The following is a 24,883-nucleotide window of genomic DNA, read 5'->3' as shown; positions in this document are numbered from 1 at the left end:
CACATGCTTTCCTATTTCTTTGATTTGCCTATTTTTATAAACCATTTTATTTCCACACCTGAACACCTTATTCAACTCTTACCCCAAAGTCTTTTCTCAAAACTTTTCTTAGTTGTCCCAAGTTCTTGACGAACAAAGGCCCCTCTGCTCAAGGGACGGTTGGTAAATAATGAAGTGGGAGGGCTAAGAAAAATCTCACTTCTACTCTAGATTTGCTACTGGAACAACCAGATAGCTGCGGCCAAGAAACCGTTTCCCTTTGTGTAAAAGAAAAAAAAAAATGGAATTGGAGTAAAACTTTCCTTCAAGTTCTAAGACTCTCCGATACATCTAGCCGGGTTCCAGGAGGCCGTGTTAAAGGGGTAGGAGCGAAAGGAAGGACAGCAAGGTTACAGGTTTGGATGTAGATAAGGACCAGGGAAAAGACAAACCTTAGCTTAGCTTACTTTAGGTTCCTCGCCGATTGCCTTTGGAATAAATTTTGTTAGGCGGCGGCGCGGACACCCTTGCTCAGTGGTGATTGGTTCGCGGCGGGGGCCTCGCGTTTGTCCAATATGGCGGCGCCCAGTGGCGGTGTGAACTGTGAGGAGTTCGCCGAGTTCCAGGTGATGGGGTTTTCCTCATGTGGCAGGCGTGTCCCTCCGTTTGTCCCCGTACTCTATTCCCTGCTGTGGCCTGGGAGGGAGTGCGGACCAGTTGTGGAAGAAGCGGGCAGTTCAAGGCTCCTTTTTCCAGCCATTGGAGGTCACGGGGGCGCGGGCTTGGCCGTAGAGAGCGAGGCAGCTCCGTGGGGGTCATGGTTGTTTCTGCAGCGCCCAGACCTTGAGTAGCGTTCCGAGGTGGTAAAACCGAGCTTGGGCGGGGTGGTAGGGATTGTAACCACCTTTTAAACCACTCCCTGAACCCAGTTCCTAGCCTCTTCGGTACCCCTCCTACTTAAGTTGAGCATTGGTAGGAGAGGGGAAAGTGAAGAACTTAATTGCTTGATAAAACAAAACGAACTTGGTAAAAGTTTTACTATTTTAGTGGGGCAGAACGTATGGAGCCTTGGAGGGGCGATTAATTTTAGTACCTGCCGTAGTGCTTCTGCCTTCCTAACAATTAGAGGAAATGTAACTTGTAAGGAAAAGGCTGTCTCTTTTTCATATTCAAATACCAGAGGACTAGGGCTAAGATCAGGCTATAAATTAAAGAACAAGGGTCTAGATTCTAAGTTGCTATAAAAGTTTTCTGTTCCAATGTAGGCATAAATGTGCTGCTGTCTAGATAAAGATTTGAATTAAAAAAAAATGACCTGGGCGCCTGGGTGGCTCAGTGGGTTAAGCCGCTGCCTTCGGCTCGGGTCATGATCTCAGGGTCCTGGGATCCAGTCCCGCGTCGGGCTCTCTGCTCAGCAGGGAGCCTGCTTCCTCCTCCCTCTCTGCCTGCCTCTCTCCCTACTTGTGATCTCTCTCTGTCAAATAAATAAATAAAATCTTAAAAAAAAATGACCTTACAAATGTATGTTTAATTAAAGATAATGAAAAATAATTTAAAGTAACGCTGATCTATCTGTAGGAAGTTTTGTGATGTGAGCCATTTTGTAGAGAGTGGTATTCTTGAAGATAACCTCAACAGACCGAATTATTTGACAGGTACTATTTGGCCAAAGAAATTTATATGGGGTCTTTCCACCATTGCTTGCACCCTCTTCACCCTTCAGCTGCTCCTGAGATTAGATCAGCACAACAGCAGCCAACTTCACATGTGATCAAAGTGCCTTACAAATACAGATACTTGTAAAAATCTTAAATTAAATGGAAAAAGACCATTAGAGTATAAAATGTATGGAATATTTAACAGGCCCGTCTGTGGCCTTGGTTTTTCACATTACTGCTATGAATTGATTTGAGTTAATGAGCTCAGATAATTGAGCCGTGATAACTTTAAGGTTTATTAGAATGAGCACTGGTTAGGGAGTTAGATGATCTGGGTTCTGATACTGCTTTGGCCTTTAACAGCTTTGGAACTTTGAGCTAATTGCTTAACATTTAGGAATTAACTTTTGAATCTGTAAAATAAGATTATGTTGTGTAACATTTAAAACTGCTTCCATCTCTATAATTATTTGAATCTCTAAAACTGAATTTAAGATTTTATTTACTTATTTGAGAGAGAGATTGTGCACAAGTGGGGGGAGGAGCAGAGGGAGAGGGACAAACAGGCTATGCGCTGATGGGCACAAGCTTTGGCTAATGGGGAAGCTCAGCCCCACCACCTGGAGATCATGACCTGAGATCATGATCATGACCTGATCTAAGATGGACATTTAAGCAGCTGAGTCACCCAGATGCCCCTCTAAAACTAAATCTCAAAGGATCTCTGTTAAAATACCCAGCAGTGCTTTAAAAGCACTTGTATTTTTCTTTTGGAAGTCACAATAAGATATAAGGGAAAGAAAAGCTAAACTCTGATTGTAGAAACATTCCATTCACAGAAAAATGTAAATAAAAAGATCATAAAATGAGTTTCATGGTTTATAATAGAGAATACCATGGATAAAAGTCAGATCTGGTTTTCCAGAGCTGCCTTGGCATATCATTTAACCTCATTGTAAATAAGTATAAGAACATTTGCCCCAACTATGTCAGGCACACGTGAACATAAGTGAAGGTGCTGTAAAACTTAAAAATTTAGTATAACATTTAGGTTTAGGTGAATTGGGTAAAATTAGAAGCTGTGGTTAACTGACATACTCACAGATTATCAATTAAAGTTAGTATTTTTTTAAAAGATTTTATTTATTTATTTGACAGAGAGAGATCACGAGTAGGCAGAGAGGCAGGCAGAGAAAAAGAAGAGGAAGCAGGCTCCCTGCTGAGCAGAGAGCCCGATGCTCTATCCCAGGACCCTGAGATCATGACCTGAGCCGAAGGCAGAGGCTTTAACCCACTGAGCCACCTAGGCGTCCTAAAGTTAGTATTTTTTTAAAGCTATGAAACCATTGCATTTTGTATGTAAGTACCCTAAATGTGAAAAGCGCTGCACTGAATACGGTGGAAGAGAAACAGAAAATCATGTATTTTTATTATAAAGATATAGGTATTTTAGAATTTTATTATGAAGATGTTCAAACGCTATAGAAAACTTGAAAGAATCTTGCAATGAACACCTCTGTACATCTAGATTCTATAATCAGTGATTTGCTGTATTTACTGTTACAACATATCCCTCTCTCAATATAGTCATCAATTCACTCTTTTTATTTTTAAAAGATTTTATTTATTTATTAGAGAGAGAGAGGAGAGAGTGAGACATCACGGGTGAAGGTCAGGTAGGAGGAGAGGGAGAAGCAGACTCCCCGCTGAGCAGGGAGCCTATAGGGGGCTCGATCCCTCGACCCTGGAATCATGAACTGAACCATAGACAGAGGCTTAGTTGACTGAGCCACCGAGGCGCCCTGCCTTTTTATTTTATTTTATTAATTTTAAAAGTTTTTTTTTTATTTTTAAGATTTTTAAGATTTATTTTTATTCATGAGGGAGGTAGAGGCAGAGGGCGAAGCAGGCTCTCCATGGAGCAGGGAGCCTGATGCAGGACTAGATCCTAGGACCCTAGGATCACGACCCAAGCCGAAGACAAACGCTTAACCAACTGAGCCACCATGCCCTGCCTTTTTATTTTTTTGATGCATTTCAAAATAGGTTGCAAACATCCATATTACTCCTAAACATGTCACTATTCATATCATTTACTGTAGTTCAATATTTGTTCACATTCATTCTATAAAATTTGTATGTGGTGAAATGCACTAATCTTAAGGATACCATACTTTTAACATTTGCATATACCTCTATCAAACAGAGAGAGTAATACCATCACCCTCAAAAGTTTCTCATGCCCTTTCCCAGTCAATCCCTGTCCATATATCCCTCCTTCTCCCTTCCTAGAACTACTTTCCTGATTTCTTTCCATGTGCGTGTTTTTTTTTTTTTTTTAAGATTTTATTTATTTGACAGAAATCACAAGCAGACGGAGAGGCAGGCAGAGAGAGAGAGAGAGGGGGAAGCAGGCTTCCCGCTGAGCAGAGAGCCCGATGCGGGACTCGATCCCAGGACCCCGAGATCACGACCCGAGCCGAAGGCAGTGGCCCAACCCACTGAGCCACCCAGGCGCCCCTCCATGTGCATGTTTTAAAGCTTAAGAATTTTTAAGTTATTTTAAGTTTTTATAATTTTTATTTTTCTGCTATAAAAGTTGGACTTAACACTCCTGGAAAACATACTGTTTCTAAAATGACATAAAATCCATAAAATGTTTAAAACTGAGTTTCTAGGATTCCATTTGAACACTCATTTAGCAAGAATTTATTGGATATTTTATTAGTCTGCTAGGGCTGCCATAACAAATTCCACAAACTGGGTGGTTTAAACAACAAATTCATTTTTTCACAGTTCCGTTCCAGAGGCTCAAAGTCCAAGATCAAAGTCCTTTCAGAGTTGGTTTCTGGTTCACCGTCTCTTACTGGCTTGCATATTACAGCCTCATTGCTGTGTTCTCATTAGGCCTCTTTGTGCACAGAGAAAGAGAGATGGCTGGTGTCTCTTCCTCTTATAAGGACACCAGTTCTGTAGGATTAGGGCACCACCCTTATGACATCATTTAAGCTTAATTACCTTCCTATAGGCCCTATTTCCAAACACAGTCATTTTGGGGGTTAGGGCTTCAATATATGAATCTGGTATGTGGGGGGACACATGTCTGTTCATAACAGATACTGTGAGGTACCAGGCACTTGGGAATACTTAGTGGACAGAATATAAAATAAGGAATGTAATGCAAGCAAGGATACAAAACATGTAGAAGATACTGAGAATGTGAATAAAGTGTTCTAACAGGTCAGGGAGAAATAAATCTAGAGGTGGCAATTAAGTTGGGCCTTAGGTGGGCAGGACCAGGGGAATTCTAGGTAGAAGGAATAGTAGTATGTAGGCAGAAAATTTTATGTATTTTACATATGTGGGGCATTCTTTGAAGTACATTTTTATTTTACTGTCCTGTAATAGACCTTTAACCACTCCCTGTATACCCTAGAAGCTGCCCAAAATAACAAAAGGCATTTACTGAAGGATTAACCCTAGAGGTAGTGTTGTAGTATAATTATAGGGGCGATAGAAAGTTTTCTCTACCCTTCCCTACTAAATATGGACATTCCTTTGATACCAAAATTAGCTTCTCAGTGAATGAGATTTTCACCCCACAATGACAGATAAGACATAAAATGGAATTCCAAGATAAGTGTCTGAATAATTTTTAAGGGCCAGCCTAAAATTAGAGATTCATGATTTATCAGAATCTGGTTTATTGTGTATGGTGTCTACTCAGGGTTTTTTTCTGTATATTTTCTTAGTGAATTTGTGAGAGAAAGGGAGGGGAGGGTGCCATTGGAGCTAGGCATCAGATAGGTAGTCAGTAATTCCGTATGAATAATGACACGTGATTTAATGGCGGCATTGTGGTGTCAGCGTTAACTTTCATTTCCTCTCCGTCTGTGAAGGCCACTCAAGCTTTTCTTTAGACCCTTCTGCAGCTGCCTTAAGAGCTCTGGCACTTTTTACACTTAAAAAACCACCTAGTGAACTGGTTTATAGTTCTTTTCTTTCTCCCTTAGCGGTTTTGAAAGAAATTCCTTTCTGAATCTTACCTCCCCCCTTTTCCCCTTTATCTTTATTTTTTGGGTATCTTTTCTGAGACATTTAAGAATAGCTTATAGTTTTCAGCAATCCCTGAACATGTGTATTATCAGTTCAGAAATTGTCATTCTATATTCTTGAATTCTGCACTGTCCACTAGAACTGTGGTGGTGGAAGTTTGTGCCATCTACCAGCAATATATTGCTCTCGAGCGCTTGAAATGTGGCAAGTGCAACTGAGGAACTCAATTTTAATTTATTTAATTTTAATTAAAATAACCTCATAGCCAGTGTCTGCCATATTAAAAGTCAATCTCTAGATCATATATTGATGATTCTCTAGAACACTGAGAATTGGTATATTTGAAAATCCACAGTTGTAGGTTCCATTGGTATGACTGTGAAATTACCTAGTTTAATGCAGATAAATTCATAATTTATCTTAAATTTATCTTAAACTGTTATGTTAAAATAACATAACAGTTATGTCCACATTGTTTTAATGGAGAGAAATTTGGCTATATAGCCAGTGTTCAGACTCAAAACTGGTTAAAGTTCTGAGTAAATAAAAATCCCATGGAATGTAAGCTTTATAATCTTTTACCTGGATTGCTGTATTTATCTCTTAACTGATCCTTTTGCGTTTACTCTTATTCATTTTCTGTATTTTAATACTTTAACCTAAGCAATCATTTCAGAGTACAAACTTGATCATGTAACCCCACCATACTTAAACATTTATTTGGTTCTCCATTCTTTCAGAAAAAAGATTAAAATCCTATACTGTGACCTGTAATGGTGGGCTTCATTTTATACCCTGTTTTCTCTTACTCTCTGTACATAGGCCACATTAACTTTCAGTCCATTAAACATTCTATTCAGATGACTCTTACTACGATCACCCAGGTTTCCATGCTGCTAAATCTGAAAGTTAATTTCTGTTCTCATTATTCTTTGACTTCCTAGTAACATTCAACACAGGTGACCATTCACTCCTTGCAGCCTTTCTTCTGACTTGTTCGATATCACAGTTTTTCTCCTGTACTTTAATTGCTAGAGTTCTTTCTTGACACCCCCCTCCCATTCCCTACAGTCTCCCAGTCTCCCTCAGTGATCTCTTCTCATCACGTGGCTTTTAATATCAGTGTGTTAATGTAACTCTAGCCTGGTTCAGTGTCACACTGGTATTTTCAACTTTCTCTTCAACTTGTCGACCAGATATTTAATAAGCATCTCAAACTTAACATGTCCAGAACAGAACCTTTAAAAAAAGAAAAACTTTTTTGTGTGCAAAATTTCAGTCCTGTCCAAAAGGAGAGTTCCTGCCATGAATTGCTATGTACCCAACCCTTAACTTCAACAATCAATTCATGGCCACTGTTGTTTTCATTTATATTCTACCACTAACCCCATTCTATCCAGATTATTTTGCAGCACACCCCAGATAGCTTATCTTTTTTCTGTAAATAATTTTAGTCTGTATCTCTAAGAGATTGTAATTTTGAACACAATACCAGTATCACATACAATTAACAGAAATCCTAAGTATCGTCAAATATCCTTTGTGTCATGACAACCTTGATCTTCTCTTTCCTTACAAATCTTCCTCCTCCAGTCTCTCCCCAACATATGTTAATGGCACTACCGTCCATTCAGTTGCTCAGGCCTCAGACCTAACAGTCATCTTGTTTTCTTTTCTCATTACCCACCACCAGTTCATCAGCAAGTCCTATCTACTCTTATTTTCAAAATACATCCAGAATCTAGCTTCCTCTCCCGAACTCTACTGCTACCTCCCAAACTATCTTTATCTCTTGCCAAGACCACCACAGTAATATAGTCACCATATTTCCATTCTCTCTATAGTCCATTCTCCACATAGAGGTGAAGTTATCTTTTTAAAGAACTAATCATGTTAACAGCATTCCCTTGCCTAAAACCCTGTTTCCTTTAGAACAGAATCCTTAATTGTTTTCCTGGTCTCTGTTGTTCCTCATTTTCTGGTCTCTCTGACCTCACCTAACACCACTTTCACCCAGATTCACTCCCAGTCCACTTGCCTTGTTTTAGTTCTTCATAGACCCCAGTTCTTGCCTCATTGTGACTTATTTCCCCAGGTGTTCTTCTAAGTTGGCTCATTTCTCTCATTCATTTCTCAGCTCAGATGCTGCATCCTCAGGCCTTTCTTTCTTTCTTTCTTTCTTTCTTTTTTTCCCAAAAGATTTTTATTTATTTATTTATTTGATAGAGACCACAAGTGGGCAGAGAGGCAGGCAGAGACAGAGAGAGGGGGAAGCAGGCTCCCCACCAAGCAGAGAGCCCAATGCGGGCTCGATCCCAGGACTCGGGGATCATGACCTGAGCCGAAGGCAGAGGCTTTAACCCACTGAGCCACCCAGGCGCCCCCTCAGGGCTTTCTTGATCTCCTTGTCTTAAGTGCTGGCCTCTCAGCGCCACTGTCATTCTTTATCCCATTACCTCAGTTTGTTTTGTTTTTCATAGTATTATTCAGTACTAAAACTATCTTGTTTATTGAGGTACTTGCTTATTGTCTGTCTCCCCATAGGACAATTTTGTTCCCAGAGAGTAAGGACCTTTTCTGTTTTAGTCACCATTGTGGCCCTGGTGTTTAGAATGGTGCCTAAACCATACTAGACAGTACCAAATGTTTTTTGAATAAAGTGTGAGTTAGTAAATGAATTGTGCTATGTTCTAACTGCTACATATGTTTAAAGAAGAAAGATTTCGAGGACTCTCAGCCAAGGAAAGCTTTATCTGGAAAGTGTAACTTAAAGAAGATCATTTCTATTCAGCTAGGGGAAAAGAGATTTTTAAAAGAGGTGGTGCAGCAGCTACTGCTGCTGCTGCTGCTGCTGCTTTTTGAATAGGTTGTAGGTGCTGAAGTTTCAACGAAGGTCCCTGTCTGCTAATACCGCTACTTACCTGGTTTTTAACACCAAATGGTGGTGCTGCCACTGTTTGTTTGGAATTTGCCACTCAGACGCATGTATCCTCCACTGTACATAAAACAATTAATGTGGTGGTTTCTTAAGGAGTACATTGAGATTAGCCCTTAAGAATTCCGTTTAATAGAGAATACTACTACTATTGACAAAAATAGAAAGATACAGGAAGAGGGGGTAAGATAGTGAAATTGGTTTTAGACCTGATATTTGCATATGTTTATTAGTCTAAATTATGAGCTTTCTATAAGCTGTTTAACTTCTAGATTGAGATCTAAAAAAAGGCCATTAAATTACTAATTAAAGATTAATAGACCAATAGGAACAGAATCTAAACTGCAGATTTAGACTGGATGGCTTAAATAGTTATTATAATTGGAAACACTTAAGTATTCATTATTGGGGAAGTGGTCTTAGGTGTTGTGACACCTCCACAGGATGTTCATGCAACTATTAAAAATGTCTTCACGGCACTTTTAGTAAGAAAGGCAAAATGCTAATGGCATAATGTCATTAAGCAGGACTTTAGAGTGTTACAAAGAACCTCAAGTTTATAAAAATATAGATATGTACAGAAAAAACTAAAGGTACATCTTATAATATTAATAATGGTTAACTGTAGCTGATTTTTATTTATAAGTTTTTCTAATTTTTGTAAAATGACTGTTTAATCAGTTTAATCATAATAGTTTAATCATAATAAAAGGGTTTATTTTAACAAACAGATGAAGAAAGAAATGAAGAAGTTGGTTTCAGTCATGGATTTCAGTTTGGCAAAGGAAAGAAATGGTTTGGTATGTTGAAGGAGGCGAGGCAGAGGTTCAAGCAAAGTTGCTTTTAATACACTTCAGTATTGACTCTTAACTTGTTGGGGCTTTTTAATAGATATATTTCTAGCATTATATACTTCAGTTTTCCTTATGATTTTTCAGTCATTATGTTTTGCTGGGCTCGGAGGCAGAGAGGAGAATTTAAGAAACAAAAAGAAAAGAAGAGGGTATACTCGTAGAAACTGGTTGTAGAGTTTGTGTTTTCTGGAGACAGAGTGTAGCTGATGCCCAGCCTTTTTCTAGTGACAAGTGAAAAGAAGTACCCTAATCAAAATGTAGAGCAAAGGCGCTAACCTGTGTAGGTATACTTACCAGAGTCTTTCCAAGTCCTCTGCCCTTTTGGTATTATTTTTCTTTTGGTTGGTTTTTTGAGAGTTGGAGCCTTTTCAGGAGTGGCAGATCCTTGGGAAATCTGGGTAGGGTCATTAAGAAAAGATAAAACTAATTGCTGTTTGTTCTAAGAACAAGAAAGCCATGAAGAAATTTGATTCATTCTCAAGCAGCATGCTTTGTTTTACTTATTTTTGTTACAAAAATAATACACAGTCATAGTAAAAAATTAAGAAAAACAAAAAAACTAAAAGGTTATAGGTTAATTTCTACAAGTGAACCACAACTGAGTTTTCTTGTATATCTCTACAGAATTTTTCTATCTACCACCACATTTTAGAACAATAGACAAAGAGGGAATAGAGCAGCAATTATGCTGGATTGTCTGGGACAATTTGAGGTAATTGAGTTCAGTAGAACCCTTTATTTTCTGTGTGCTGGGAATGGAAAGAGCACACACAGTTTGGGAAGCACTATGTTAGCACGTGGGGTTTAAAAGTGAATAAAACAATCTTGACCCTTGAGATGGTCACATTTGAGCTGAGGAAACAGTGTTGGTGCCCATTCTTAGAATTACTATTACATAAGGTACCTATTCTTGTAATAAAGATTTTCCTGTGGTTGCACTAAATTTAGCATGGTTTTTCTACTCCTAACTTAGAAAGTTGTAAAATATCCAAGAGCTTTATAATTTTTTTTGTTTAAATGTTTCTTTTTTATCACTTAACTTTCCATTCAGGTTATTATTCTTTTATTTTAAACATATATAGGAATTACTCAAGGTGATGAGGACGATTGATGACAGAATAGTACATGAATTAAACACTACGGTTCCAACAGCTTCCTTTGCAGGGAAAATTGATGCAAGCCAAACCTGTAAACAACTTTATGAGTCTGTAAGTGTATCTTTTGAGTCTTTTGTGCTTCCTTTATGCCTTTCTTTGCAGGCAAAATAAGAAACCAACTGACATACAATTAAACTGGATAAAAGTATGACATCTTCATGGTTTTTTGCCTACATCTAGGGGTGTGTATAAGTTTTGGTCTGGTTGCTACAAACTTAAAGAAAATGTGTGATCTTATGCACAAGTCTGTGAAGAGACCATTCTAAGGAATGAGAGCAGTAGTTGTTTTGGCCCCATCCAGGGTGGCCTTTAACTTAAGGAAATCTTATGCACCAGGCAATGAAGGAGAGAGTGAAATAGTCAAGTAAAACAGTGAAACAAGAGCAAAGGCTTCGAATGAATCAATCCTAGGAACCCAGACATCTGATACAATGAGGAATTAAAAGGTTTCACATTTTCCATATCTTTTTTCTTCCCTCAGTCATCAGGAAGGGAAATAGAAGCACTTAGCAGTTGGGAGAGAAGCCACAGATAAATTGTCCTTTCCTGAGGCTTTGGTTTCTCAAGTACATATTTTTTCATTGCCTCTTAAAGATCCCCTTTATGTCTCTTTATAATATCCAAAAGCAGAAGGAAATGGTAATGTAGCTAAGTATTTTTTTTTTTTTGTAATTTACTTAACATCTTTTTGTTAACTTGGAAGCTAATGTTCAAATGGCATTTGCTTCTTTAGCACAAGATTACTATTTGGATTCTTGTAAAGAAGATATTACATAAATATAAATTTTTTATTTGTTGGTTATGAAAAAAGTTTTGTATAAGCTTATTCATATCAGTTAAATTCAAAGCATTAATAATTGCTGATATTTTTATTCTGCTTTTATGTGAAAGTATGTTACTTCATTGAATAGTCAGGTAATTCTTGTGGCTTGAAAATTCAAGGGTTGTAGGTGTTAATGAGTAAAATCCAGTATTGGAAGTAGGGAGCCAGAGTCCAAACCCTGGTTTATTTTGAGATTGTTTTGACACTTCCCTTAGTTTCTTTGGGTAGTTCTGTCTGAAGAATGGGAAATTTATGATCTCACTAACTATAAAATCTCTATAATCTACTCACTTGTTTCCATTTACAATTTTTTATTAACTTGAAAATTTGTAGTGTAGGGATTAACAACATGGATTCTGCATCTAGATTAAATCCAACCTCTGCTACTTCCTAGCTGGTAACCTTGAACATGTTACAAGACTTTTTGCCTCAGCTTCCTTATTTGTAAAATAATATCATAATAGTTCCTAGTTCATAGGGTTGTTAGACGCCTAACTGAGGTAATGTGAAGTGCTTACTGTACTAAATGTCTTACATATAAATGTTTGCTGCGTCTATTACTGTCGTTATTTCTTATCGCTTTGTTGGATGAGGATAATCTTGCACACTAGAACCTTTTGATTTGGATATTTAGGATCTTTCTGTTTTGGATATTATGTATGTGTTTGGATTTTGCTCTGTCTGAACCCTAAAGGCTCCAGTGACATGACCATCAGAGAAAGGATTGTTTATCTAGTAGTTTCGTGCCTGTGATCGAGCCTGCAGCAGAGCGCCCATGCTAAGAAGTCTCACTGAGTTCCTTTAAATATTGTTGCAGTTAAGAGTTGAACTCTGTGAAATGTCCAGGTTACTTAAGGTTACCTTGACTTTCTTTAGCCCCAACCCTTCGTTCCATAGCTAAGGAAGGAATCTAATGATAATACTTCTTCATAGCAGATGATCAGCAAAGTTATTATGAAGCACTAATTGTAGAAATTCCACATCTTAAAAGTATACTCTTAATAAACATAATTTTAGTGAGATACCCCTAATAGAGCATATTCCCTTGAATCTATGAAGTTTTTCTAGTAGTGCATTGTTTATTGTTTATTCTCAAGTTAAATATAAAATTCAGTACTGAGCCTTAAAAGGTCTATGAACTTGGAACAGTGCTTTACAAATGCAAAACTATTATTGGTGTCACAGTGATTGATTTAGGGTAATTCTTAAAGGTATCTCTTTAATATAATGAAGAATTTTTGGAACTATGTTTAAATGGTATGGTTCCTCTTACATCTTTTTGTCAGAAGTTCTAGAGGAAGATTTAAAACAAAGTGCCATGACAAAAACTTAGTAGTTTTTATTTTGTTTTTGGCTTTTTTTTTTTTTTTAAAGATTTTATTTATCTATTTGACAGAGATCACAGGTAGACAGAGAGGCAGGCAGAGAGAGAGAGGGGGAAGCACTCTCCCCACTGAGCAGAGAGCCCGATGTGGGGCTCGATCTCAGGACCCTGGAATCATGACCCGAGCCGAAGGCAGAGGCTTTAACCCACTGAGCCACCCAGTCGCCCCTTTTATTTTGTTTTTAATGATAGTTAAACCAAGGATCATTGTCAGGGTTCTAAAACAAATGATGTTTGGGAAATTAGAATTTAGTGCAGAGTTAATTTAGAATCAGCCTTTATTCTGGAAAGAAAAACACCAAAAAAACTACAGTCAGAAAAACTCTAGGCATTGTTTCCCTTAAAGGCAAAAGGCATTGTTATAAAACAGTAGTTAAAAGATAAACTAGGTGAAAATTTGACTAAAATAAGTTCTTAGCATTTTGGTAAAGTAAAATAAAACTGGGAAGTCCTAGATAGACCCCTGTTAGACTAGTTTTGAATCATTTTCCTGCCCCATCCCAAATGCCTTCATTTCAGAATTGCTTACCCCAAATCAAAGGAAGTTTGGTTATGATAATGGTTATCATTCAGGAATTTTCTCCTCTAACAAAGGCCTTGCCTTTTACCTTACTAAGTTTCTTCCTTTGACAAGCACTTTGTATAACAGAAACAATTCTCACGTGACCCAACTTCTGAAACATCTGAATTACTGATGAGCTAGTAAGTCTGATTTTGTGCTGTTTTTCTCTGGTAGGTTTATGTCACACCGTCTTATTACTAGTTATCAAGCGTCCTCATTTCTTTGACATATGTGCACAGAAGTCCATGCATAATCCTCTTGCCAGTGGCTCTTAATTCTGAATTTTGTTGAAGGATGGTCATGACCGCTAGACTAAAATAATTGATATTACTGAGTAAAAGATGATTTGATCAGTAACTTCTGTCCACAGGGGAGTGGGTTCACAGTGGGGCTAATCTGAAGGAAAACTATGCAGGCGAGGGTAGGAGGGTGGTGTTCAGCTAGAAGTGTATCCACAGGAAAGGGGCCAAGTTAAAGAGGGGAACAGTGGATGAAAGCCCAGCTAAGGGAGGAAGCTCTGTGGTGAGAGAGACTAGAAGGAAAACCTTGAACATTCTAACAAAATGTACACAATTGGAATTTGATTTTAAAATGCAGATAGAAAAATGAAAATACTGCGACAGACTCCTAGTTGGTCTTAATGTGACTTCACCAATTGTTGGGGGTTTGGACAAAATATCAGTCATCTGAGCAGTGTATTGAGTTGAATTACCCTTAAATTTTAGGGGTAGAAAAGATGTTAGCGATGATTTACTCATAATCCATAGTTTTGCAAAAGAGGAAGCTGAAGCCTGGAAATACTAATTATTTAGCCAATCTCACACAGGGAGAGCTCTTAACTCTAATGATGGTTCTTCTTACTCTATTTAGGGAAGTTTCCTACCCTCAGTGGCTCCTTCCATTTTCTGGAATTATACCTGAAGGAGGAAACAAGTAACAGAAGCAGCATATTAGTCAATGAAATATAGGCCTTGGGCTGTCCTTGTGAATCCTAACTATTATGATGAAAAAAATTAGCATATTAGAGAAATTTACTGTAAGTGGGGCTAATGTCTATTGTTTTAATTTCCTTCTCTTCACATAAGTATGGTTTATAACCAGTACACTTTCAGTAATATTGCACTCTAGAAATGCAAAGGTTTTTTTTTTTTTTTCCTGGTGCATATTAGACCAGTAATTCTTAACTTCAGGGTCCTGAGATGATCATTTAAGAGATGTGTTTCAGCTAACTTATGAAGAATGCTTATAGAATGGTTTAGTCCTAAATTTTGTATAAATATATGTATAATGGTTAGGTTATCCCTAGTATAACCGTCACTAGGGTAGCATTAAGATACTCTCTCAAGAGGGAAGGAGGAATGATTTAACATGATTACTTGGAGCAAGTTAATACCTAAATTTCAGTTGGTGGTGAATCACCTTTTTTAATGCTCCATTAGTTATAATGGCCGTTACATATATTTTAGTGCTTTTTTATTCCTCCCCCACCAGATTATTGGGGTGTTGTCATCAGAATTTGGTTATGATCATGGGAATGTATTTGAGTCATGGCCATCATATTTTGTGAATCAAGGAAGAAAATAGATGCAAATTGTTGTATTGGATTTGTTATATAAAGATGAAAGTTTAGTAAAGAATTGCCCTGCCAGATGTCCTTTCATGGAACCAGTAGTCTGCCCCTCATACACAATTTTTCCATATTAATACTAGAACTTTGAAATCTTGGAAAGGGCTCTGTCTTTCATGGGTAAATGTAGCATTCTTTGTTTTTCTTCATTGTAGTGAGTTGCTTCTCTACATCACTTACTGTATAATTTCTTACACCTAGTGACAATGTGGAGCTGAAAAAAACCACAAAGGGACAAAAACAGAGAGGAAGAATAGCAGTAATGGCCCTGGAAGTGTGTGGGGGTGGTGGAGGGTAGAACAACACAACACAGGGTTGGAAAACTGGGAAGAGAAATGTAGGGAGAAAGGACTGACATGAAAAGCCCCTTGGGGAGTGATAAGTCCCAGAAGCATATTGAGGAAGAAGGCAACCTGACCACATACTTTCTACCAGGAGAGGTGCTTCCTTTGATCTGTTTTTAGGTGTTTAGCTGGTTCAGCAAAATCTTCGCTTCCAAAGATTGAATTTTTAAAAATTGCTTAGAAAGTATTACATTTCTGTAACCTAAAAATAGGATTTTTTAAAAAAACTAAAATGTAAAAAATTAGTATGATTTTTCTCTTTTGTTCCTTTGTTCTTTTAGTTAAGGGAGGCTCATGCCAGCAGGGACAGAGTCATAAAAAATTGTATAGCTCAGACCTCATCAGTAGTAAAACAGCTCCGAGAAGAGAGAGAAAAGAATTTGGATGATTTAACGTTATTAAAGCAACTTAGAAAAGAACAGACAAAGGTAAGTTGAACAAGATTTATATTTCTGAACCAAAGATTTCCAAATTTAATGAAGTCGGGTTTTTTTTTAAAGATTTTATAAAGGCGGTTTTTAATATGAAAATTTTAGAGTAAGAAATGGTCATTACTTTTTTCACAAAAGTGACCGGGAGAGTAATACTTCATTTTTAGTGGGCTTTATTTTATTACATTTAGGTATTAGTTGGTAAGTTAATGTGCATTTCATGCATATATGCCGTGTAGTAGCTTTAGCTTAAAGAAGCATGTAGTCATATTTTCTTTCCATTTCTTTATATGTTATACTGTTAAAGATAAAAGGATTAGTATTGATCCAACACTATATCAGAAAATCTAGGGAAATACATCTGTATCAATGTTTAAAGGCTTGACTTGAGAATAAACTTTTAAAAATATATTTACATTTTGAGGTACTTTTGAGGTTTCATGTGTAGGAATTTGCTGAAATGCAATACAGATATTTCAGAATAGTACCCTCTTCATCCATAAAAATATAGTACTATTCGAATATAACCAGATACACTAGAACCTCATTATAATTTATTTCCCTACTGTAGAGAAGTTGCTGTGGGTCTTTGGCCCTTTTTGGACACTTTTTTGTTTCCACTTCATCTCCCATCCCTGCAGTTTTTGCTTTTAAGAAAACAAGTGTCCACTGAGTGATGTGTCAGAGGAAGCCGTATTTTCCCAAAGTCAGCTAATGTAGATAGGGTGTAGACAGACCTCAGAGTATGATAAATGGGAAAGAACGGTTTGTTTATAGCTCTTAATGATGACATATCAAAACAGTTGAGATGTGTACCAGATTTTATTAAGTGGAATGTCTTGCTGTCTTCCTTTTGGGAGTGGTGTTTAAAGAGTAACTTTTTTATTTTGGTATAATTTCAAACTTACAGAAAAGTTGCAGGAGTAGTACAAAGAACTCACATGTACCCTTTACCTATATTCACCCATTGTTTACATTTTGCCCCACCTGCTTTGCAATACATTATCTCTACCCCTCCTTCTCCCTCTTTCCGTCCTTTCCCTGTTTTCCGCCACTTCCTACTACAGGTAGGCATTTTTTTTCCTGAACCGTTTGGCAAGAATGTTGGATACATGCTTTCTTTGACCCTTACATATGTTGGTCATTACCTAAGAAGAGGGGCTTTTTTTCTACATGACCACTGAGCAGTTATCAAAATGATGTCTGTGTTTTATTTTATTTTAAAGATTTTTTTATTTATTTGTTTGACAGATAGAGATCACAGGTAGGCAGAGAGAGAGAGAGAATGAAGGAAGCAGGTTCCCTGCCGAGCAGAGAGCCCGATGTGGGGCTCGATCCCAGGACCCTGGGACCATGAGCTGAGCCGAAGGCAGAGGTCTCAACCCACTGAGCCACCCAGGCGCCCCGATGTCTGTGTTTTAAATGGCACAATAGGTGACTTACTGATCCTTGCATGTAGTCACCTTTCAGGTGATTGAAAATCCAGTACTTATCATTACTAAACAGTCATGAAGTCTGCCCCTTGTTTAGTAATGTAGCCAAACTTTGAAAAGGGGACCTTATCTTCTCTCCTAAGCCTTTATTCATGTAACTGCCCACCAGTGAGTATGCGCACTTGCTCAGTCGTCCGAGTGATACAGCATGTCTTGCTGGGTGTGGGATTCATCCCGTCTTCACTGCTCTTTGTTCATGATGTCTACTTCAGTCCTGTATCCCATTCACCAGGCAGTGGAGGGTTCCTCATGTGAACTTGTGCTGTAATGGTCATCTTACTCAGTGTTCATGAAGTCTTATAGATAATTTATATAAAGCAGGATAAAATCTAGTTATTTTGGATTTTGTATTTTAACAGACTTTTGAAGGTATTGACAAAGGAAACAGCAGGGCAGGCCTATTATATCTGAAATGGAAAACTCACTATTTGAATGTTAAGTCAAACAAAGACTAGAATGACTCTTGTTAGTGGAGAGCAAAGTTCAGAAACCATTGAGTACTTGGGAGTGACATATCACATAATTTGGTCCACCCTCATTTCTGCCCTTTAGCCTTTAGGGCCCAGAGAGAATCACCAGGATGACCATTGCAAGGAGTAATTTTAAAAACCAGTTAGCAAGTTATAAAAGGTAGCTTTCTAGACCGATACTTTGTAGAGCTAGAGGTGACTAGGAATAGTACTTAGCCCAGTAAGGAAGCTTGAATTATTTTTTTAAATTTTCAAGTTTGACGTGAAGCTTAAGGAATCAGAAAGAGAACTCTTAGAGGTGATCCAGCTCTACCTCTTCCTTTTCTGAATGGGGAAACCGAGACTCAAAGATACTGACATCCCTGAAGCGATAGAGCTAGGACTTTAACCTATCTCTTCTGACTCTGGATTCAGTGTTTGTACATTAAATTGTTACTGATAGTCAAATTCTGATAGTTAAGTGAACATATTTATGTGCAGAAACACTAGTCTAAAAGTCCCAGGTCTTTCCCTGAGTTCTTAATGCAGAAAAAATACATTCCTTGCTGAAACTATGTTACTGTTGTCACCTATTAGTGGCCTTTGAAAGGAAGTTTACCAGTTTAAGACCTAGAGCCTCAAAAACAATCATCTCAGAGGTAACATTTTGTCAGTAGCACTGAAATTGTATTAGATGTTGGTCATAATATCTGCAGCATTCAAGAATAGAGAAAACATGGGTTATAAAGGCAGATAGCCCAAAGGAATAAATCCCATCCACCACATGGAGGCTTTGTACACTTATAAATTAATTGCCCTGAAGTAATCGGATTTTTAGTTTGTAAAATGGAATTGAGACTTTCACACTTTCATTTTTAGGGTTTAGGATTAAATTATATAATGTGTGTAAGAGCTCGCATATCCCTGATACACTTACTAGTTGCTTTCCTTTCCTTTTTTAGTCTCTGGGATCTATGTTTGTTACATTAATCCTCCTTACAGTGTCTCCCAACCAGTGGTTTCTACCTTTTGTTTAGCTACTACTTAAGGGGGCAGGGGAGGAGGAATACTGGAATCTTCTGTAGCAGTGTATTCTCTTTTTGGATGGTTGTAATTATTCAGAGATTTTCTTATATATTGTGAAAATCTGCCTCCCTATAACATGTGATTACTGCTCCTTAATCTTCCCTCTGTGGGTGTATAGGATAAGTTGAAACCCATTTCTGCATGACCTCCCTTTAACTATTTGAGAGCAGTTATGAAGACTGCCCTAGTGGCAGTAAACTTTTTATTTTATTTTTATTTTTTTTTATTTGAGAGAAAAAGCATGAGCAGGAGGGGCAGAGAGAGAGAGAGGGAAAGAGAATCCCAAGCATGGGGCACCTGGGAGACACAGTAGGTTAGGCCTCTGCCTTCGGCTCAGGTCATGATCTCAGGGATCTGGGATCAAGCCCCGCATAGGGCTCTCTGCTCAGTGGGGTGCCTTCTTCCCCTGCCTACTTTTGGTCTCTCTCTGTCAAATAAATAAAATCTTAAAAAAAAAAAAAAAAAGAGAGAATCCCAAGCAGACTCTGCGCTGAGTGCAGCTATGCCACCTAGGCGTCCCATGACTCTGTTTTTTGACTGAGCTTGTTAATTTTTTTTTTTTTTTTTTTGCCTTCAGTTCAGGCTTTGACAGAGAGCAGTGAAACTTTACTGATTTCTGGTCCATGTAGCTGATCATAGTCTGAAACTGTGGTTGCTTTGATATAAGCAGGGGGGCTTCTTCAGGTGCATTACTATTTTATAGCATGATACTGGTTATCAGAAATGCAGTTCTTCCTCTCATTCTCGTTTTGAGTCTTTTATGCCTGTCTATACTCCGGCACTGCTTCTGAGTCTAGCAAGGGAGTTTACAAAGAGCCACTGAAACAATACCAAGTTCCTATCTAATTAGTGTTATATGCTCATTGCTTAAACATCCCCTGAGCTCTGCTTCTGACTTGTCAGGTCCTTTGGTCTGGGTGCCTAACTCATGGTTGCCTAGATCTAGTCTATTTCTCTGCCATTTTGTTCCCAAGTCTCCTGGCCTGAGAGTTGAGCCTGAGGAGATCATCCTAGTTTTAATCTCTTGGCTGCTTTGACCTATAGCTCATGCTTTTTTCTGCCTTATTTTCCTGAATATTTTCAAGCTTCCTTCCTGGAACTAGCTAGCTTTTTTAAGTTTTTGTGACTAGAAGAGACTATGAGTATGGTGGGCCCTGCCATCTGGGCCTGGCAGTGGAATTGGCTACTTTTCTGGTGGTGTAATTAGGTTGGCAGTTGTCAAGAAACTTAGAAAGACTTTAGCATCTTTAGTCTCAGACCTCTGCCTGTATGCTCAAGGTGTGGAAAGCTCATGCCTTTCTAGATCTTTTGGGCCTTATGGTCTCCCCTTCTCTTCTCTGTTTTTCTTCCTGATTCTTTTTTTCTTCATCCAAATTAGATTGCCACCTCTTTCTTTTTATTCCTCTGTGCTATCTTTGCAAATCACTATTATAGGATCAGTAACTACAACTGAAATTATTGAGTTCAAGGACATGTGAATTTGTGTTTTTATAAATCTTACCAAATTGCCTTCCATGCTAAAAATGTGTGTTTGTATCTTTTTCCATACCCTCACTGGTAGTAGGTTTTATCAGATGTACTCATTTTTAAAAAATTTTGTCATATTGTGGCTTAATTTGTGTTTCTTTATATACGAGTAAGATTGTACATTTAAAAAACGTTTATTGGCCATTTGTATTCTTTTTGTGAACTTCCTGGACATCTGATTTTTTTTAATGACCCTTCAAGGTGATTATAATATGCTTGAGAACCATGGCTTCAGAAGGTTTAATAGCTGATTAGATATGGGGAGAATGGGCTGTATCCAAGATCCAGCCCAGGTGATACCATTAACAAAGAGTGTAGCAGCAGGAGCTCCTTTTATTAGGAAACTATAAATAGAATTTGGTTTACCAAATTGCCTTTTTTTGTTCTTTTTTTTTTTTTTAAAGATTTTATTTATTTATTTATTTGACAAACAGAGATCACAAGTAGGCAGAGAGGCAGGCAGAGAGAGAGAGAGGAGGAAGCAGGCTTCCTGCTGAGCAGAGAGCCCGATGTGGGGCTCAATCCCAGGACGCTGAGATCATGACCTGAGCCAAAAGCAGAGGCTTTAACCCACTGAGCCACGCAGGCGCCCCTGGTTTTAGTTCTTTAATTTGAATTTTCCTAACTCTGACTTTTTTCTTTTCCTTTTTACAGTTGAAATGGATGCAGTCAGAACTGAATGTTGAAGAAGTTGTAAATGACAGGAGCTGGAAGGTATAAAATAATGCTGGTTCAACTTTGAAGGAAACTGAACTAGCAAAGGGAAACCAAGGGAGGGGGAGTAAGGAGTGCCTTTAGCCTCTTAAGAAAGGACATGTTTCATTTATAAGGTTTTAATTTTGAGAAGGGGCACAGTTGGCATCCAAATAGAGCCAATTTATAAAAACCAGCTTTACAGTCATATGGTAGATTGTATGACCTGTCATGGTAACAGAACTGGAGACATTCTGTATGTTTCTGAATAGTAATTATGGGCTTATTTGTTATTTGGGTTATTACTAGTTAACTTAGAACCTTCAGTGGTGTTATTTGTTAAAATTAAACTTTTTGAGCCCTATTACTTTGCATAAATTTTCATATCATTAGCTACCCGTTGCAGTTGCTTGCTTTCTAACATAGACTTGTTTGCATATAACTTTTCTCATATCTGACAATAGGGCTTCTTATGGCTCCCAGGTTCACATGTTCCTTATTACCACCTGCATAGTTCTGAATAGGAATGAGATTGGAGGACCAGGATTCCAGGACTTTACCTGTAGTTAAAAATTATAAAATGCTGACTTCAGTTGTATGAAATGGTGTATTTTTATACCCTTCTCTAAAAGTTCAGAGATTTCTGAAGGGAAGTAATCTATTAAATCTGAAGGAATGAACGGAAAATTCTGTTTCATCCTTTGAAATTGACCAATGGAATGAGGTTAAACACAGAGAGGTTAATCGAACACAAACTAGAATGACTCAGCTTGCAGAGTACGAATAAATTGCAAAGTACAAATAGATTTTCTTTGCCTTATCACTTTTCTTTATTCCATCCACTTTGCCAGTGTTTCCTGTTCCTGCCCTTTCTACCATTATGAGGAGGTGTTTGCTACTTGAAAGATTCTGGTGTTACTTGTTCATTTACGTTCTCCAGAGAGAGAATATTTACTCATGGGATGGGATAGGGGAGGAGTACAATGAATATCTGGTTTGAAAAGCCCAGTGGAGGGCACTTGGGTGGCTCAGTGGGTTAAAGCCTCTGCCTTCAGCTCAGGTCATGATCTCAGTGTCCTGGGATCGAGCCCCACATTGGGCTCCCTACTTAGCAGGGAGCCTGCTTCCCTCCTCTCTCTCTGCCTGCCTCTCTGCCTACTTGTGATCTCTGTCTGTCAAATAAATAAATAAATAAATCTTTAAAAAAAAAAAAAAAGAAAAGAAAAGCCCAATGGAGAGGTTGATACATGTTAAATGTAGTGGGACAAGGGAAGCATTTTTATTTTATTATTATTATTATTATTTTTTTAATTATTTTTAAGTAGGCACTGTGACTAGTATGGAGCTCAAAGTGGGGCTTGAACTCACAACCCTGAACTAAGGACATGAGCTGAAATTAAGAGTTGGCCGCTTAACTGACTCAGGCACCCCAAGTGAAGCATTTTTAGATTTGACCTAGTTTTAAAGAAAATATGCTTCATCCAGTCTACAAAAACTCAGGTGCCCTACCTGATATTATAAAAAGAAAATGTGACTATGGTACAGTAGGTCAGCAAAAGTGGTTAGGAAGGCGTTTAGGAAAAGGATTTGGAGAAGTTCGGCCAAGTCATATGTATCATGCCACCCAGGGTTCCAAGGCCACTAATCCGAAGCCTTGGGAACTTAAGGGAGATATCAGGGCTGGAAACTGACAAGAGATGAGCTATAAGATAGAAGGGCCAGAAAGAGTCTTGTATAATTTCTACACTCTTTTCTTTTAATTATGAGATAGCACATATCGAAGAGTATGCAACATATAGAATTTAAGGAATATTAAGCTCCCTGTGTAGATTTTTCTTTTATTTTCTTATGATAGTTCATAGTGGCCAATATAGGTTGTTTTTTGTGTTTTGTTTTCTAACCTTAAAAATAGTTTGTTCCTTATGTCAGTGAAGTATGAGGGTAAATTCTAAGAAGAAATTCTTTCAGATTTTTATCTTGAACACTTAAAATTTTTTAGGAATGATTAAAATTTTTTTTTAATATTAAAATGTAAAAATTCTACTTCTCACTCCTCCCTTTCAGCTACCTCCTTCCCCTTACTTCTAAAACGATGGTACATGCTTTTTTAGATATTTGCACCTTTTCTGATTTTATGTATGTGTGTTTCCCATTTATCACCTCTATGAAAGTATACTATCCACACTTTTTTTTCTTTAATATATCTTGGAGAGCTTTCTAAATCAGAACATACAGAGCTTCCTTATTCTTTATGTTTACATTATATTCCATTGAAGGGCTGTATCAAAATTTTTATTTAACACAGTCCCATACTAACAGACACTGAATAATAGAATGTTCTTTTAACATTTATAATGTGTTACTTGTTTAGATTTTTAGGAAGCAAGATATATAGCACAATACATTTTGTAAATTTATACAGTTTAGCAAAGACCTGATCTCTTTTCAAGTATACTTACTTGTGAAAAGGATCCAATACTCTTTTGGAAAATCACAACAGATAACTAAATAAAATCCACATTATAAAAAGAGGGGAAAAAGCTTTATCTTAAACCATTTTAGATATTTTTGTCTAACTCTCCAGAATATGTAATGAAAATGTTTGTTAGTTACTATTACTAAATAAGCTAGCTTGTGATGATTTTTTCTTGAATAATATAAATCTTATTAAAAAATCAAAGTTGTCTTATAAATGGATATCAAAGTCTTCTGTATTCTTAGTGCCTGTAAGTCATTTTGAACTCCTAAGGAAAAATCTCTGTTCCCTAAATCTGTTGACTTGGGATAAAAATGGTTATATCTTCCTGAACCTGCTAAATTTAGTTTAGTTCCAGGCTCGATTTATATAAGATGACTCAACAACATTTATTTCTGTTTAAATACCTTAGGTGTTTAATGAACGCTGTCGAATTCACTTCAAGCCTCCAAAGAATGAATAAAAAGATACTTTAAAAAAAAAAAAAAAAGGACCGGGACATCTCATAAGAGCTAAGCATGACAGACATCAACAAGGTGGGCTTCCTAGGATGATTTCTGAGCCAACAGTCCAAGACCTTTTGTTGATTTCAGCCCCACTTAGCCAAGACCTTAAGTACAAATAATTCTGATAATTATGGAGAAATCAACTGCTATTTTATACTGATTCTGTAAAAAAAAAAAAAAAAAAAAGATGTTTTGTAACTATTAAAATAATTTTCTGACTCAGTGTACATATTTATTTGATTGTTTTCCAAGTTGAGATAATAAGTTCTTATAACAGAATTTGAATATAGTTTTAGTAATCTGATTTGATTTGTATTACATCTTACTGATTTTTACAGATTTATTGGTAGGAACGTGGACCTTTTTGGGTCACTGATGATTTTATCCTTTTATTTATCTTTGTGGGGTTTATTGATCCTAATAAGTAGGAGGGTAATAATATAAGCTGGATACTGTCCAAAGAAACTTTCTCTTGGTACCTTAATTTATCTTATTTTCATATGCAAAAACTAATTTTGGGTGGAATTTTCCCGAACAATATTTCCATGGACAGTGAAAAAGAAAACAGTAAAATAAATTTGGGAAAGGCAGAGGAGGGCTTGATGATAGTATTCAAATGAGTCAGTAAAAAACACATCATTGCAGAATTCTGTCATTGCAGAGAAAGTACTTTCTAGGACAGGATGATCATATTAGTTTTCTATTTCTTCTTAACAAATTACCACAGTTGAGCAGCTTAAAATCACACATTTATTGTTTTACAGTTCTGTAGGTCAGAAGTCCAAGACTGAGTTCTCTTTTTGGGGTCTCATAAGCTGAAATCAGGTCAGCGAGGCTGGGCTC

At 37.4% G+C, this 24,883-nt stretch overlaps 1 protein-coding gene across 2 annotated transcripts; it reads left to right on the top strand.

Moving 5' to 3' along the window:
* The first annotated feature begins 539 nt into the window (after window positions 1-539).
* On the top strand, window positions 540-24,058 carry CCDC58 (coiled-coil domain containing 58). 2 transcript variants are annotated; one of them, XM_032334957.1, is made up of 6 exons: window positions 548-605; window positions 10,107-10,194; window positions 10,565-10,690; window positions 15,661-15,807; window positions 21,020-21,079; window positions 23,947-24,058. In XM_032334957.1, exons 2-6 carry the CDS (start codon window positions 10,168-10,170, stop codon window positions 23,995-23,997), a joined length of 411 nt encoding a protein of 136 aa, XP_032190848.1. In that variant the 5' UTR covers window positions 548-605; window positions 10,107-10,167; the 3' UTR covers window positions 23,998-24,058. The 2 variants fall into 2 exon arrangements, with proteins under 2 accessions (XP_032190846.1, XP_032190848.1); XM_032334955.1 differs by lacking the exon at window positions 10,107-10,194 and having other exon boundaries at window positions 540-605.
* Window positions 24,059-24,883: the final 825 nt, after the last annotated feature.

This window comes from Mustela erminea, chromosome 1, assembly GCF_009829155.1.
Source record: "Mustela erminea isolate mMusErm1 chromosome 1, mMusErm1.Pri, whole genome shotgun sequence".
Classification (NCBI taxonomy): domain Eukaryota; kingdom Metazoa; phylum Chordata; class Mammalia; order Carnivora; family Mustelidae; genus Mustela; species Mustela erminea.
This window is presented reverse-complemented; position numbering and strand designations above follow the sequence as displayed.